A 15993-nucleotide genomic window follows, 5' to 3' on the forward strand; every position below is an offset into this window, starting at 1 on the left:
TGGTTTCTTCACCCAGAATGAGACCTCACGTGACCCCCAAAGATCTTGTTTTATTTATTTATTTTTGGCCGCACTGCGTGGCATGTAGGATCTTAGTTCCCCGACCAGGGATCAGACCCGAACCCGTGTTGCCTGCAGTGGGAGCTCGCATTCTTAACCACTGGACTGCCAGGGAAGTCCCCTTTTTTTTTTTTTGGCCCAAAGATTTTCAGTGTGCTGGGCCACCGTCTGCGGTCGGCTGCCGCTAACACAGGAGTCCCCTCAGTGAGTCGGGGAGGGGGAGCTCAGATGAGCCTCCACCCCGCGCAGGACATGTGGGGAGGCCCTGGGTGGGCAGCTCAGGGACCTCAGGGGGAAGAGGGGTCTCCTCCCCCGGGAGAGCATCCTGTAGGGCTGCGGGCAGCAAGGCCGGGGGGACTGAGCACCCCCCCCCCACGCCTTGAGTCAGCACCCGCAGCATTTCACGCTGTGGTTCTGTTCCCCCCATGCAGACGATAACAGCAACCAGAGCTCCATTGCAGACGCCTCCCCCATCAAGCAGGAGAACAGCAGCAACTCCAGCCCCGCTCCCGAGCCCAACTCGGCCGCGCCCGGTGATGGCACCGACGCCAAGGCGGATGAGGCCCAGGCTGATGGGAAGGAGCTCCCCGGGGCCGAAGGTATGTGCCCTGAGGGGCTGGGCTCGGAGGGGCCTCTCTCCAGCCAGCCTTCAGCCAGGCAGTTGGAAGGGTCTTTAAGGAGGTCCTGCCAAGTGCCAGCCCCCAGAAGGTGACAGTAGAAGAAAGGTAATGCCTGGAGCTCGTATTCTTGAGGGGCAATTAAAAAAATCATACAATGTAATATTTGGAAAATAAGTGCTTTGGAGAATTATAAAGTAAGAAAGGGGAGTGGGGTAGGGTTGCATTTTAAATAGGATGGTCAGGGAAGGCCTCACTGAGAAGTTGACATGAGAGCAAACGAGGCTCAGGTTAGGGGAGGGAGCAAGCCAGGTGGGAGAAGAACATTGGGGGCAGTGCAAAGGCCCTGTGGCAGAAGCGTGCTCAGCATGGCTGGAGGAGAAGGCATGAGGGTCTCAACAAGCGAGATGAGGTCAGAGAGGAGGCAGGACCTCGAGTGTCAGGGCTCATAGGCCACTTCACAGACCCGGGTCTTTATGCTGAGTGAGACAGGAGCCTTTGGGAGTTTGAATGCCGTGATATGAAGGATCACCTTGGTTGCCGTGATTGAGATCAGATAATGGGGAGGCCAGGGCGGAGGCAGGGAGACCAGCGAGGGGGCTACTGTAGTTGTCCAGATGGGAGAGGATGGTGGCTGATGAGGTGGTAAGAAGGGGTCTGATTGTGGAGGACGTGTGTATACATGTATATGTGTATGTATAGGTTTGTTTATTTTGAGGTTTCTGGATTCTCTTTATTTATTTTTTTAATCTTGAGTCTTTTATTTATTTATTTATTTTAACGTTTATTTATTTGGCTGCACTGGGTCTTGGTTGCGGCGCACAAACACTTATTTGTGGCATGTGGGATCTAGTTCCTCAACCAGGGATCGAACCCGGGCCCGCTACATTGGGAGCACAGAGTCTTAGCCACTGGACCACCAGGGAAGTCCCTCTGGATTCTCTTTAAATGAAAAATTTTCCAGTATACAGAAAAATTGAACGAATAGTATAATACTCTCCTGTATACCCACCAGCCAAACTCGTCAGTTGTTAACGTTTAATGTTTTGGGGTTTTTGGTTTTTGTTGGAGGGGGGTTGTGGTTTGGTTTTGGTTTTTTTTTTTTTTTTACTTTGCTTAAAAGTATTTTTTTCTGAGGCCATTTGACATTGAGTCGTAGACCTTATGACGTTCTGTCTCTAAACACTTCAGCATGCATCTTTTAAAAATAAGGACATTCTCTTACGTAGTCACGATGACCATTATTACATCTAAGAAATTGAACAGTAGTTCCTGATTGTCTAATATCGAGGTGTATTTCGGGGGCAGAGGTGAGAACGTGTTCGATGGGTGGTGTGTGGGCTGTGAGAGAAGGGAGTGGAGAGTGACTCGGGCACCTGGAGGGACGGCCTTGCCGCCACCTGTGATGGGAGAGGTGGGGGGGGGGCCGGTGGAGTGTGGAGGGGCGGGGCCAACAGGGTGTGGAGTGTGGAGGGGCGTGGCCAGCGGGGTGTGGAGTGTGGAGGGGCAGGGGCAGGGCCATCTGGAGTGCCTGCAGATGCCCGAGTGCAGAGTTTGGGGTTCCAGGGAGAGGTCCGGGCTGGTATGCTCTTACCTAGTGGGGCAAGGCAGCTGGCCTGGAGTCCGGGCTTCCAGATGCTTGGGGAGGGCGTGCATCTCCTTGGGAGAAGACCGTCCTGTGTTGTGGAGTTCATTCACATCCCCTTCCGTTCCGTTCCACACACTTCACCCACGTCAGCCCCATGCAAAGCTCCATGCCAGTCCTGGGCGACAGTCAGCTGAGTCCCACTCCTGACTCCCAAGAACTCATGGGCAAGACAAGCATCGAAGCTGAGAATTACAGTCTACAGAGGTCGCAGACAGACTAGATCAAGCATGTGGTGTGCGGGTGTGACCATGGAGCCCAGTGGTGTTTTTATTTTTAATTGGAACTCGATGCCGAAATTTTTTTTTTTTATTGGAGTAAAATTGCTTTACCATGTTGTGTTAGTTTCCGCTGTACAATGAAGTGAATCAGCTATATGTATACCTATATCCCCTCCTTCTTGGACCTCCTTCCCCCCGCATCTAGGTCATCACAGAGCACTGAGCTGAGCTTCCTGTGCTTTACAGCAGGTTGTCGATGCCGAAATTTAAAAGTTGAGCAATTTCACTTAAAATAAGATCGATTTCCAGCCTCTCTTGAAAAGTGGGAAGATCTGGCAATACTGGACCTGCACTTCCATTGAGCAGCAACCAGCTAGAGCAGAGATGTGGCTGCCTCTCCGGAGAGGGCCAAGAGGACCTACCTTCACCAGTTACCACACTCCCCACCACGCCCTATTGTCTCCCTGACGCTGAGGCCAAAGGCAGTTGCCATGTATTACAACGTGAGATCACTGTTGTTTTCCGTTTTTGTTTGTTTGTTTTTTGGCTGCGTGGCTCGTGGGATCTTAGTTCCCCGACCAGGGATTGAACCCGGGCACTTGGCAGTGAAAGCGCAGAGTCCTAACCACTGGACCGCCAGGGAATTCCCTGTTTTTCTCATTGTTGATTTAAAAGGAAAGTTAATATGTTTCTTGAACCTTTTTCTCTAGTAAGAGTGGAAAAGTAAAAGGCTGAGAGGTTGGGGGAATGCACATTTCTTTGAGGAAGAAGAGAATATTCCTTTAGATTTTCTTTACAAAGCTGATTTGTGTCTGAATTAAATATTTGACTCATTCATGGCACTGCCTGGCCCCTAAGGGGGCTTTTGAGCTCACGGTGAGATGCAGTAAGGAAAGGGAGCCTGGAAGGCTTTCCAGAGGAGGTGCTGTCTGACTTAGTCTTAAAGGATGAGCAGAGGTAGGAGGGAACTGAGCAACCCAGGCAGAAGGGACTGCAGGGCAGTGCCTGGGGACCTGCGGGGGAAGATGCCCATGTGCCAGGAGCACCTCTTTGCAGGGGGTGCAGGTAACCCTACACAGGGGAAACAACCATGAATTAGGACGCAGATTGAAGTGCGCCCGCAGCTCTCCAGGGTCCTCCCCCTCCTCAGGGCGGACCACTGCTGAGTCTGTTTTGAAGCCTTCCAGAGGTAGTCTGCACCTAGAAGCATCTGTATGAGATGATAACCTTTCTCTTTAGAACGCTTTCACTTAGCCATCACCATGGAGATAATTCCACGTTAGGACACACGGATTTGTCTTATTTTCTTTACCAGCCTATCATTCAATGACGTGAATGTGCCACGATTTATTTAAATAGTCCCCGGGTTGGTGGTCATTTGGGTTGTTTCTGTCTTTTTCCTACACCGACAGTGCTGGAGGGAGTCTTGTGTGCACGCCTCTTTGCCTCTTTGCTCAGGTGTGAGTGGGTGTGTACGACGCGGCCCTGGAAGGGGGCTGTGGAGACAAAGGGCACGCCCTCCGTAGGCCCTGCGGGGTCTTCCTCCAGCGAGCTGGTGGGCGGAACGGCAGAGCAGGGCCTTTCAGCCTGGGCACTGTGGGCATGTGAGGCCGGATGAGTCTTTGCTGTGGGGTGTCCTGTGCGTGGCGGGGTACTAAGAAGCACCCCTGTCACTAGATGCCAGTAGCATGCCCCACCCCCAGTCGTGACACCAAAAATGTTTCTAGATGGGGCCAAATGTCCCCTGGGGGAGCAGGGGAGAGAATCGTCCCCAGTTGAGAACTCTGTCCCAGGGACTTTGGCGCCGCCTTCTCCCGTGTACAGCACGTGGGCATCCCCTCTCGTCCCCATGGGGCCCCCCGCCCAGGCCTGGCGGGGGGAGGTGCTGGGACGGGGCCGTGGACACAGGACGAGCTAGTCACATCCGAGCCGACCCTTGCTGGCCGAGTGGCTTCAGGCCAGCGGCATCACCTCCTGCGTGCCTTCCTGCTTCCTCGTTCATAAGATGAGACCAATAAAAGTTGCCTCTCCTCAGGAGGCGGGGCTCGTGGGGTGGGGCAGCGGGAGGGCGGAGCGCTCCTGGGGGAGCTGTGGGGACCACTCCTGGCTTCTTGCCTGCTGTTTTTTTGGGGTTTTTTTTTTTGCTTTTTTTTTTTGCATTGGGACCGCCAGGAAGTCCCAGTGGCTTCTTACTTTCTGGCCATGGCCTCGTTTCTCCCATGTTTGGGGTCTGCGGCTCCTTTGCCCTAAAGGGTCCGGTAGAGCTCGGCTGCGGGATTACGTCTGGGGTCGGTGCTTCCACAACCTACCCTACCATCCACAGCCCCACGCCCCATCACAGGTCCAGGTGGGAACCACACCGGGGTCCCTCCTGGCCGGGCCTGGCCTCTGGGCCGGCACAGTTGCCCAGCTTTGACCCGGCGGGACCGCGCTGGCGGCCAGGCCCGCCTGCCCACAGCCCGGGGCTGCCGAGCTCCTGTGGGAAGGACAAGAGGCGGACCCTCGGGCCTTCCCAGGTTGGGGCCTACTGCCTGCGGGACAGGGCTGGTTGGTCGCCAGCTGTTGACCTTGCTTTGAACTTGTTTACTGCTGAGTGAGTTCAGGAAATGACATAATGTCCAAACTCCCTGGACTAAATTTAGGCCCTCGGAAAATAATTTCCCCTGAGCGCGTTCCAGTGCTGTTGGGTTAAGAGAATCAGGCCGCTGCAGCGAGGCCTGGAACGCTCTGCCAGCTCAAAGGCCAGTTCCCACCGCGCTCTTGGGCCGGTCAAGAGGTTAGTGTGACTCTCTGGGTGACCGGCCACCTTCATGATTTCTAAGCCTGCAACCGGGCCCTTACCTTTCTCTCCACTCTGCAAAGCCCACCAGGTAGGGCAGAAAAGGATCTGTAGTCACAGAGAAGGAGGACGATAACAATTGCAAAGGTTTGTTAAAGCAAACATGTATTATGAACTAGAATATAAGGTTAACATGGATATTTTCTTTTCTTTACATTGAGATGAAATTCTCGTAGCATAAAAGGAAGCATTTTAAAGTGAACAGTTCAGTACCATTTGGCACATTCATAATGTTGTGCAGTCATCACCTCTGTCTAGTTCCAAACTGTTCTCATCACTCTAAAAGGAAACTCTGTATCCTTTGGCTGTCACTCCCCATTCCCCCCAGTCCCTGGCAACCACCAGCCTGGTTTCTGTCTCTGTGGACAGAGACAGAAACATTTTCTGGACATTTCATATATATAAAGGGAGTCGTGTAATATGTGGCTTTTGGCTGACTTCTTTCACTCAGCATCATGTTTTCAAGGTTCATCCACATTGTAGCCTGTGTCAGTGCTTCATTCCTTTTTATGGCTGAATAATATTCCATTGTGTGGATGGACCACATTTTGTTTATCCGGTCATCTGTTAATTGACATCTGGGCCGTTTCCATCTTTCGGCCGTCGTGCATAGTGCTGCTGTGAATATTTGTGTACAGGTGTCAGTTTGAGGACCTGTTTTCAGTTCTTGTGGGTCTATCCTACAAGTGGAATTGCTGAGTCGTACAGGAATTCTGTGTTTAACTTTTTGAGGAACTGCTGTTACATGGTTTTAAAGGTAAAACTAAAAATATCAAAGATATGTCAGGTTTATGGGGAGTTTCTTTCTCTGCCCTAGATGATCCCTCATTTACTCCCACCTGGGATTATTTTACTGCTTGGATACTTCTGTCTTTCCATTTAATCCTCACAGCGGGTCAACAGGGCAGCTACTGTCAACCTTGACTGTATGGAGGGTGAAGGATCTGAGACCCAGGAACAAGTGACAGAGGCAGTATTAGAACCCAGGCTGGTTTCTAGACCCTGTGTCCCCCGCCCCAGACACCAGCTGGTAGGCGTAGCCCAGGGGCCTCAGTGAGGTGGACCCCTGACCCTCCCCGTGGCGGCAGGAGAACCCAGCTCAGACCCTGGCGGGGTGTCGGGTTTCCTGGCACTGCCCTGAGCAATCAGGACTGCTGATTTAGAGGAAGTAAGAGCGTGTGTTAACCGAAGCTCCCCTGGGACGGACGGGCTGAGGGTCAGCCTCCTTGGGAGGAGGGCTGCAGCTCCTTCCTGCCCTGTCCCCAGCCCTGTGTGCCCTGCTGTCCTCAAGCCCTGGAGTGCTGCCTACTTTCCCCCATTTCCCCATGTTGCTTGCCTGCTTTAAAACTTAAGCCTGGAATTTTTGTCCCCTTTGTTATGCCTCTGCCTCAGAAACCCCAGAAAGTAAGGCATTCTTGAGTATTGTAGTGCGCTTTTTACAAATTAGGGTGACATATGTTGTTGGTGTCTTGACTGCAAGCAGAGCTGGGCCCTGGGCGCCATGCGGCTGCTCCCTCCATGCACTCTGTGCCCAAAATAAGCTTCAGGTACAGCAGCCGTTCCCCCTTCTTCCAAAGCTGCATCACCTCACACAACCTGCTAAGGCCTGCACCTTCCTTCTGCTAAAGGAACACGGCGGGGGGAGCAGGGAGACCGATGCATGAGAAACAGCTCAAATGACTGGCAAAACAGGACTCATTAAATAAGTGATTGCTTGATAGAATGCTATGCAGCCATCTTGTAGGCTCTTGTATTCACAGAATTTTTGAGGACATGTATTTTGGAGAAAGTCTTCCAAAATACTATGAGATCCCTATTTGGGGAGAGTGTAGAACTGTATGCATGTAGGGAGAAAACATCCAGAAAGATGGGACTAAATCCTCTAAAATGTTAGTGGCGTGGTAGCTGGGGATGGCGAGATAGTTGGTGATTTAATTTTTTTTTTTTTAATTAAAAAAAAATTTTTTTTTCTGTATTTTCTGTTTCTTACAATGACAATCAGAAAAGTATCCATATTATTAAGAGAAATGTTTACAAAGGGGCAGTTACCTCTGTGGATTCCCCAGCTGGAGAAGGCAGGCTCCCTAAAGGAAGAGGGAGGAGTCAGCAGCCATGATGGTTGGAGCGAGCTGTGTCCACCAGAGGGCGCCAGGTGTACGCAGCACAAAGCATCCTGTAGCATCCTTTAGGTGGGCTCTCAGGGCACTTGGTAGGTAATAGGTGTGCAAGGGGAAGGGTCAGAGGCCGCAGGGCCAGAGTGGGGCCTGGCTGCTTAAAATGAGAACCCTAAGAATAAGCAAGAGGCTTCCCAAGCCCTCCAGCTCCTTGCAGTCCTGACAGACCGCCTGGCCACAAAACTACCCAATTCCAGGTATTTTTAGTAGTTGGTCCATCTGGCTCCGCATCTCCCATGTCTGAAAACAGCTTCTGTCGTCTTGCTTTTTCCCTCAGATGCTTCTGACGAGCAGAATTCACAGTCTTCAATGGAAAACTCGATGAACAGTTCAGAGCAAGTAGAACGGCAGCCATCTGGAGATGTGGGTCTGGCTGCAGAGACATCCACAATCTCTCAGGTACCTCGGTCGAGGTCTCAGAGGGGCAGCCAGATCGGCCAGGAGCCCGTTGGGGTGTCGGGGGTACGTCAAAAGGTGTTCTGCTGTTTTGTTTCGTTGTTTGCTCTTTGGACGATTGGAACTGTCTGGTATTCATTGAGCGGGATTCGTGGGCATCCTTCTGTGTCTGAGCTGGTCGCTGGGGCCCATGGTGAAGGAGGAGACACACGGGTCTGGCCCTTGGGGTGGGTCCTTTATCCCAGCCTCAGCCTCACCACTTTGTTTATTCGGGTCCACAAAAGCACTGCCTGGTCTCAGTGACCCAAAGTCAACTTCCCGCAGAGCTGGGAAGATAAGACTTCAAAATCCTAGATGCCGGATGAATCATCCTTTGGAGTTTTGCAACTGACAACACTCCCCCTGCTCGGACCCCTTTCTGGGTCATCACTGTTTGCCAGAATCTGGTCTGAATCAGGCAGTGCAGGCCCAGGTGGCTTTGTGGACAGGAGGGAATGTCCCGGGTTCGAATCCCAGATCCTTCACTTGACACACACGAGCCTCAGTATCTCCAGCTGCTAAAATGGGATCACGGAACTGTCTTGGGGCCAGGGTGCGGGCGAGAGGAGAGAATGTGGGTAACACACTTAACGCAGAGGTACGCACACGAGATGCCCCAGTGTTGCCTCAGCCTCCATGGTGATTTTTTACCGTCAGCCCTCTGTGCTTACCTAAGAGGTCTGAGGACTCAGGTATCAAAACTTCAACTAATAAAACTGTTTCCACTTTGCTGAGTATTTTCATACCTAGGGAGAAATTGACAAGTAGCAGAAAGAAGTCTGTACTTCTGTCTGTCTGTACTCTGGGGAGCCTTCAACCAGGCCGTCCGCAAGGGAAAGTGCCTCTCAGATTTTCACATCTCCATACCCTTGTATCTGCAGCCCCCTTGCAGCCTATAGAACACCCTTCCAAAGGCCCAAAGACACAGAGGTGGTGTTGATGAAAGATGTGTTTGCAGTGGCGGAAAATCGGCCACAACCTAAGTGTATCAGAAGGATTAAATAAACCTGGGGTCATGGATAAAACAGCCTGCTATGCAGCTGTTAAAAAGAGTGTGTTGACCCAGGTACAGATAGAGAACAAAGAAATATTCTCACAATGTGAAATGAAAAACACAAGGCAGAGCCTCGAGCATAGCACGAGCCCATTTGATTAATACTACAATACAAATCAAAGCCTCATGTAGATAGAGCTGGTAAAACCAAGAAGCAGCTGGGGTCTCCTGGCCTCTTGAACTCAGTGGAGGAAAGATCAGCTTGAAACCTTGATCCACACCCTGGGGGCATGTAATGCTCTCCACTGACATCTGAAAAGTCCAGGGGTCTTCCATTCTAACACGCCACCCCCACTCCCATTTCCGGGGACCCAGACCTGAAATGGGACCTCTTCTGCCGTTTTCATGCTCACATAGACACGCCACCTGTCTCCAGAGCTGCTAGGTTTGTGAGCAAGGCGAAGGGTACGCTGCACTAAAGCAAACAGCTTGACGTTGATGTTCAGCCATTCCTGTTTAAAAAAGAAAAAAGGCTCCCCGTCCCCTTTCTCACCCCCTCCCTCCTGCTCTCTCCCTTACGCAGGACAGTTCTCCTGTCTCCAGAGTCCACTCCCAAGCTCACATACTGTCCCCCACCGCGCCCCCCATGCAAGTGCTCTGCAGACACTTCACCTGAACGGGATCCACCTTCCCCAGAAGGCACGGCGGCCCGCTTTCTCCCATTACGTTTAGACTGAGCTTTTATCACTTTCATAAGGAAAAGGGAGGGGTGCCTCCCTGCCGTACCTGCTCTCAGGGTTTTCCTCAAGAAACTCATACACATCCTACATCAAGGCCCGGGGCTCTCTGTTTCACATTTATTGGGTACCCACTGTGTGTCGGGCAGTAAGCCGGGTACGAGGTAGCCAGGGTGAGCCAGCAGACATGGTCCCCCGGCCCTTGCGGGGCTCATGGGGTCGGCGGGGCGGGGGGTGGGCAGAGACACAGTCGGGAGACAGCAGACGCAAGCGGGCCACGGTTCATGCCGCAGGAGAACGGGAGCGGGGCAGTGAGAAGATGCGTAACAGCAGCAGAGTGCCCTCCTGGATGGCGTAAGCGGGGAGGAGTGGGAGGGGTGAGAAGTTAGGGTGGCGAGGGCAGGCTTTCTAGGCAGAGGGAACCGAGGGTGCACAGGCCCGGAGACAGGAGCCGCCCTGAGGACAAGGGGAGGCCGAAGCAGGAGGGCGAGGAGGAGGATGGCGGGACGAAGGGGAGAGAGGGAGGCCTTCTCTGCCTGGCGAGGAGCTGGGATTCTCTTCTGAGGCCAGTGGGACAGTATTCTACGTGTGATTGCTACTTTGAGAAGATCTCTTGGGCTCCGCTCAAGGCCGGGTAGGGCGGCCGTGGAGCGGCTGCTGCACCAGCCAGATGAGGGTTGGAGGCTCAGGTGTGGACGGGGTGGCAGGCGGAGGGCAGAGGGGGTGGGCCGAGGGCGTGGGGGCACGGAGAGGAGGGAGGGCTCCAGGGTCCACTGTACCCCGGGCAGACGGTGGTGCTGTCGCCAGCTGTGGGAGCACCAGTTAGGACGGGCGAAGTCAGGAGCTGGATTCGGGTGGTGGGTCAGGTTGGAGCTGCCTGGGATGGTGGCGTGAGAAAGTCGAGGGAGAAGCATACGAGTGAGCATTGAACTTTCTTTTTTTTTTTGAGTCCTGGGACTTCTTGGGAATTTGGTGGCAACTGTGGACCCTTCCCCCAGAATAACAGACTTGTGTACATTCCACAGTGCTGAGTGTCTGCCCCGGGCCGAGCACCTGTGCTGAGCCCTGGATGAGCAGTTGTTAACACGGCCAGGTTGGTCTAGCCCTCGAGCTTGCAGAGGTAAACCCGAAACTGCATATATAATTACCCTGCAGCTAATGAGAGATTGGAAGACATGAGTGACATGGGCTTGGTGGACACAGGAGCAGCTTGGGTGTGAGGCTCCCCGTGGGTCCATGAACCTTTTTGAGTCCACGAAAGGGTCACAGGGTCAGAACCGCGGACGCCCGCCCTTGGGTCCTTCCTGGGCTGATCTGCAACCTCCCAGCTGACCTGAGTCGCTTTCATGTGGTCTCAACCTGTGTTTCTCTTTTCTTCTCCTTCCCCCAAGGATCTGGAAGGAGTGCCACCCTCCAAAAAGATGAAACTGGAGGCGTCGCAACAAAACTCCGAGGAGATGTAGACACCGAGTTCAGTCCTCTGATCCACTTCTCACGGGAGATGCATCAGCAGGCTTAATTCTAGAACAACCTCACCCGAGCGGATCCCTGTTGGGTGCGAAGGGAACTACTAACTTTTCAAGTTTACCAAGTGCAAATCCAAGAAAACCTAGAACGGCGTAACTTCTCAGACACTGAAGAACTTTCTGCTGTGAAGCAAAACACTCGAATCTTGAAGTGACTGTCCTGGGGAAGGCGGGGTCGACAGCTCAGGAGCATCTGCACACTGTCTCTGAAGCCAAGATTACATTTGTGTTGCTGCTGTATTGTTTTTTTTGTTTTTTCTTTTTTTTCCACTTTTCTATTTAACGACGTAAGCTATTTGAGGGTGGTACCAATCAGGAATTCGCTTTTTCATCGGGGCTTTTCACTGTTCAACTGATTCCTTCCACTTTCTTTTTTTGTGCCTTGTGCCCTTGAGGTGACCTCTGGCATGTTTTCCTGGTTGTTTTGCATCTCCCCTTGCAAGTGCCCTCTTGGTTCAGTTCAGGCAGCCATTGCCCCGGTCCTCACATCTCTCTCCTCCCTGCCCCAGGACTTCAGCTGGAGCGGACCAGGCAGGGAGAAGGAGAGCCCGAGGCTGCAGAAGAGCAGGACCTCCCCGGCAGCCTGACTTCCTGGTCCAGGGGGCTGAGGGACACACCCTGAGCCCCAGGTGGGGACAGCACCAGCCTCCAGGGTCCGAGGAGTCTCCGATGTCTGGGCACTGTCCCCAAGGGCTTCCACAGAGCCCTTCGATTGTCCTGGCACTTCCCACTCTGCCGCCACCACACCGCGTTCTCCCACACCTCCGAAGACGGACTGGCTTCTGCCGCTGACTGCAGGATTGTCTCCTGAAGACGATAAAGGGGCGGAGGAGGCTGGGAGCAGACAGCAGGAATAGCTGGTGCTGAACTTTCTCTCATAGGACGTCGCTTGGATTTCAAATCCACTGTCACCTGCTGCCCTCTGTTCGCCGCCCTCCCCCCCAGCTCCACCCGTCCCCACCTGCAGAGGAGGCGAGGTTGCAGTCGGCCAAAATCCAAACTCCGCTTGCTTCTACATACCGTTCCGACTCCCAGAGCCAACAGTTGGATCGTGTCTCATTCCCGGGTGCGCCGACGCTCCCAGACGCTGCCACGGGGGAGCAGGCCTTGAGGGTTGGACCTCGAAGGCCAGAAACGAGGCACCGAGGAACTGGAGAGCTTTGCACTCCTCCAGAAAGGGGCAGCCGGGTCCCTCCTCCGCCTCCGTCCCCTGCCTGCACTGGGACAGCTTCCTCTCACTAAAATGGAGATTCCCCCCACCCCCACCCCACCTTGGACAAACTGCCTAATTGTTTGGTTCTGAGGCCTGGTTTGCTCTTAATTCCTATACGGACTCCTCAGACCTTAACCCTTTTCCTGAGCTTTCTTTACTGCACTGGAGTTCCAACTCCCTTTGAGTTGTATGGCTGGGAGGGAGGGTTCCGGGTTTCGTTGGTTGTTTTATTCTTTTTTTCTGTTTGTTTGTTTTTGTTTTGGCTAATTGGTGCATATTCAGGTACCACCTTTTTCACATGTGGATCTCTCTCCTGACCACCATGGGGAGTGTCTGCCAGATTCCATTTTCTAAGAGTGTCTGAGGGTGAGGCTCTTATTTGTTTTTTAAGGGAGCCAATCTATTTCCTGCACTTCAAGAAGAATCAAAATGTTCCTGAATTTCAAATACCTCATGCAAAAATGTCTCCTGAAACAAGGGAAGAAAAAAAAAAAACACGAACTTTGAAAATCTTAATGTTGAAGTTAGCGATGCCGAAAGGTTTCTGTCTTAAAAAAAAAAAAAAATCCTTATCAATTTCGCCCCTCAGGCAGGCAGTTCTGCGGAGAACTGTGTCCTGCGTTACCTCTCCGCGTATCTCAAGGCGGCTTTACCTCCAGACCCTATAGAGTTAGAGTTAACTTTTTCCTTTGCAGCAAAACTCCATTTGGATGAAAGATGAATTTGGATATTTATTTCCTCTTCTTTTTTGGGAAACGAGAGGTTACAAGCAAGACAGCTGAAGGAGAATCACACACACGCATCCGTGGCAACAGCAGGGTCCTCTCGACAGGCAAGGGGAGTGGACACGGTTGAGGATGAACGAAGAGGACACCCAGGATACGAGGCTGTCATTAGTTTTTCTCTGAAGTGCCTGAAGGTAGGAATGGGCCGGGGGTCGGGGACCGACGGGGCCCCGCCACGGCCATGCCAGGCAGAGTGCCAGCGGCCCTGCACTCCATCCACGCCGGCCGGGAAGGCCTTCCACGCGGGATGATGAGACTGCAAAAATCCAGACGTGCTTCCTTCCCCGACGCGGCTCGCTCCTCAGAGCCGCCCTTCCCCACCCCTCGTCCCCAGTCCCACCACAGAATCTAAGACCTTTCAGCCAGCGAGCCAGAGGCGGGGGTCCTAAGCGAATGCCTTCCGCGGACACCAGGCCCCGCGGCCTAAAGGGCTCCCGGGGCAAACTTAACTCCCCGAAAAACTTGAAGTTGGGGATGCTGCGTACACATTCCACAAAGTGCTGGCACTTACCCCGTAACCCGAAGGCGGTAGACCGGCTCATAGGGTGGTGACCTCCCATTACCAACGATGTCATGGTTCGGAATGTTCATTATCAGCCAAGGACCTGCTTAGAGGTATAAAGACCTTTTTTCACTGTTACCTAATTTTTTTTTTTTCCGTACGATTTTTTGTTTTTGGTGTGTTGTACAGCAGTATAATTTTTCACTTATTTATTCCATCAGTAGATATGGTTTGTACAATGTACAATGGTTCCATTTCAGAAAATAAAAACTCAAATCATGAACACCATGCGATTTTTGTAGCATCATGATACAGAGTAAAATCCGGTGGATGGTGAGAAGGTCCCCCACCGGATGCTCTGGCGTCTCCTGCGCAGCCACGTGGCCCTGACTTTGTACACAACTTGCACGCAGGCACTGTGGCCTCCGCCTCCCACCGTCAGTTGGTCATGATAGCTGCCATCATTAAGCACCAGCTGGATGCTGTGGGCGGGTGTTATTTGCCACCTTATGCAGACAGGCTCTTGCCGAGTCAGAGCCCCGGTGTAAATTACAGCTACGCCCGGCCCCCCAGCCTGGGTCCTGGCCCAGGACACAAGTTTGCTGCGTCCCTGACTTTGGGAGGCTCTGGCCCATGGCAGGGACTCTGAGGTGTCAGTTCACTATCAGCTTTGTCTTCACTTGTCTTAACTCGAGGTCAGGCTGGAGGCAGAACCACCCCAGGGCCCTTCTCCCGCACCCCACCGCCCACCCCCAGCAACTCAGGCCCTTTCTCTCGCTCAGCTCAGACTCCCTGCCCCAGTGGACTTTTTCCTTTCTTCTCTGTGCAGTCCCTCCTTTTCCAACTCTGGCACCTGAAACCGGGCCCTGGGTGAGCCGCCGATGGGGGTGGGACGATTGTTCTAGCGAGGCCTGTGCTAAGTCACCCACGTTGACCGTTGACCGACCTGCAGGCAAATGTTCTCTCCTTTTTGTTTTGTCTGACTCTCTTCCCCACCCCATTCCTTTTTAACATGTTCCAGTGTTTTTACCGGGATTGGTTGCTCAGCAAAATAAACTGATACGGGGCTTCCCTGGTGGCGCAGTGGTTGAGAATCTGCCTGCCAATGCAGGGGACACGGGTTCGAGCCCTGGTCTGGGAAGATCCCACATGCCACGGAGCAACTGGGCCCGTGAGCCACAATTACTGAGCCTGCGCGTCTGGAGCCTGTGCTCCGCAACAAGAGAGGCCGCGATGGTGAGAGGCCCGCGCACCGCGATGAAGAGTGGTCCCCACTTGCCGCAACTAGAGAAAGCCCTCGCACAGAAACGAAGACTCAACACAGTCATAAATAAATAAATAAATAAATAAATAAATAAATAAATAAAAAATAAACTGATACGGAAAGTTCAGCCTGACAAAACACAAATCATAGGGGCCTTGTTTGCTTAACAAAAAAAAAAAGTGCCTTAGCGGGCACACTTTCACTCTCTCCCGTGCTCCCTGTGGTCTGTTCCCTGGGTCTCAGTCTCTGGATGAAGGTCCCTTCCTTCCAGACTTGTCTCTCTGGATCTCCCCCCTTCTCTCTGCCACTCTTGTCTCCACCCCCCTGGGTCTCTGTCTCAGGCATTCTGAAGGCTTTACCTTCTCTGTCTCAGTTCCCTGCCTGTGGAAGTGTCTGACTTCTCATCTCCCTCAAGGAGCAGTTGTGCCCAAGGGCTGGAAATTTAGGCTTTACAGGCATTTGTTGAGCACCATCTGTGTACTGGGCCCTGGGCAGCAGTGACTCAAACTTGACCCTTTCTCTCTAGACAGATAAGCTGGTGCATTAGGATGCCCAGCACAGTTTGGAATTGGGGGGGGGGGTGCGTTTTGATGGCAGGGATCAGGGAGGCTCCTAGGATGGTGAGGAAGTCCAGGCATGGAGCTAAGAAGCTCATTTTTCCTTGTGGACGCTAAGGAGTGGTTGGAGGTTTCTGAGCCAGGGCTCTGCTGGACTGGGGGCAGTGATGCTAGTGAACGGCGTGGATTGGAAAAAGCCAGACTGGAGGTGGGGACAGGGCAGCTATGGAACTGGACAGTAGGTCAAGCAGGAGGTCAGGAGTTGGCAAGAGGGCCCGTGTGCCTGCAGGTGGTGTGAAGGCAATCAGCACTGCAGCCAGGTAGGGTGGGGACAGGTTGGGGAGGAGGCAGGCAGAGAAAGCTCTAGTCCAGGTCCAAGACTGGACCAAGGTAAGTGTCATAGAAGTCCATGGTTGGGCTGAGG

General features: G+C 52.9%; 1 protein-coding gene across 4 annotated transcripts in view; it reads left to right on the forward strand.

Annotated features, from left to right (window-relative positions):
* BCL7A (BAF chromatin remodeling complex subunit BCL7A) overlaps positions 1-14036 on the forward strand; it is a 29664-nt gene extending 15628 nt beyond the window's left edge. For 2 of the 4 annotated variants that reach the window (XM_057527069.1, XM_007189564.2), the window contains exons 4-6: positions 492-659; positions 7834-8018; positions 11114-14036. In XM_057527069.1, the coding sequence (XP_057383052.1) occupies positions 492-659; positions 7834-8018; positions 11114-11185 (425 nt within the window). In that variant the 3' untranslated portion in view covers positions 11186-14036. The remainder of the gene's footprint in view (positions 1-491; positions 660-7833; positions 8019-11113) is intronic. The other 2 variants (XM_057527070.1, XM_007189565.2) reach the window with 1 other exon arrangement.
* The last annotated feature ends 1957 nt before the right edge of the window (positions 14037-15993 follow it).

Source organism: Balaenoptera acutorostrata, chromosome 13 (assembly GCF_949987535.1).
Source record: "Balaenoptera acutorostrata chromosome 13, mBalAcu1.1, whole genome shotgun sequence".
NCBI lineage: Eukaryota > Metazoa > Chordata > Mammalia > Artiodactyla > Balaenopteridae > Balaenoptera > Balaenoptera acutorostrata.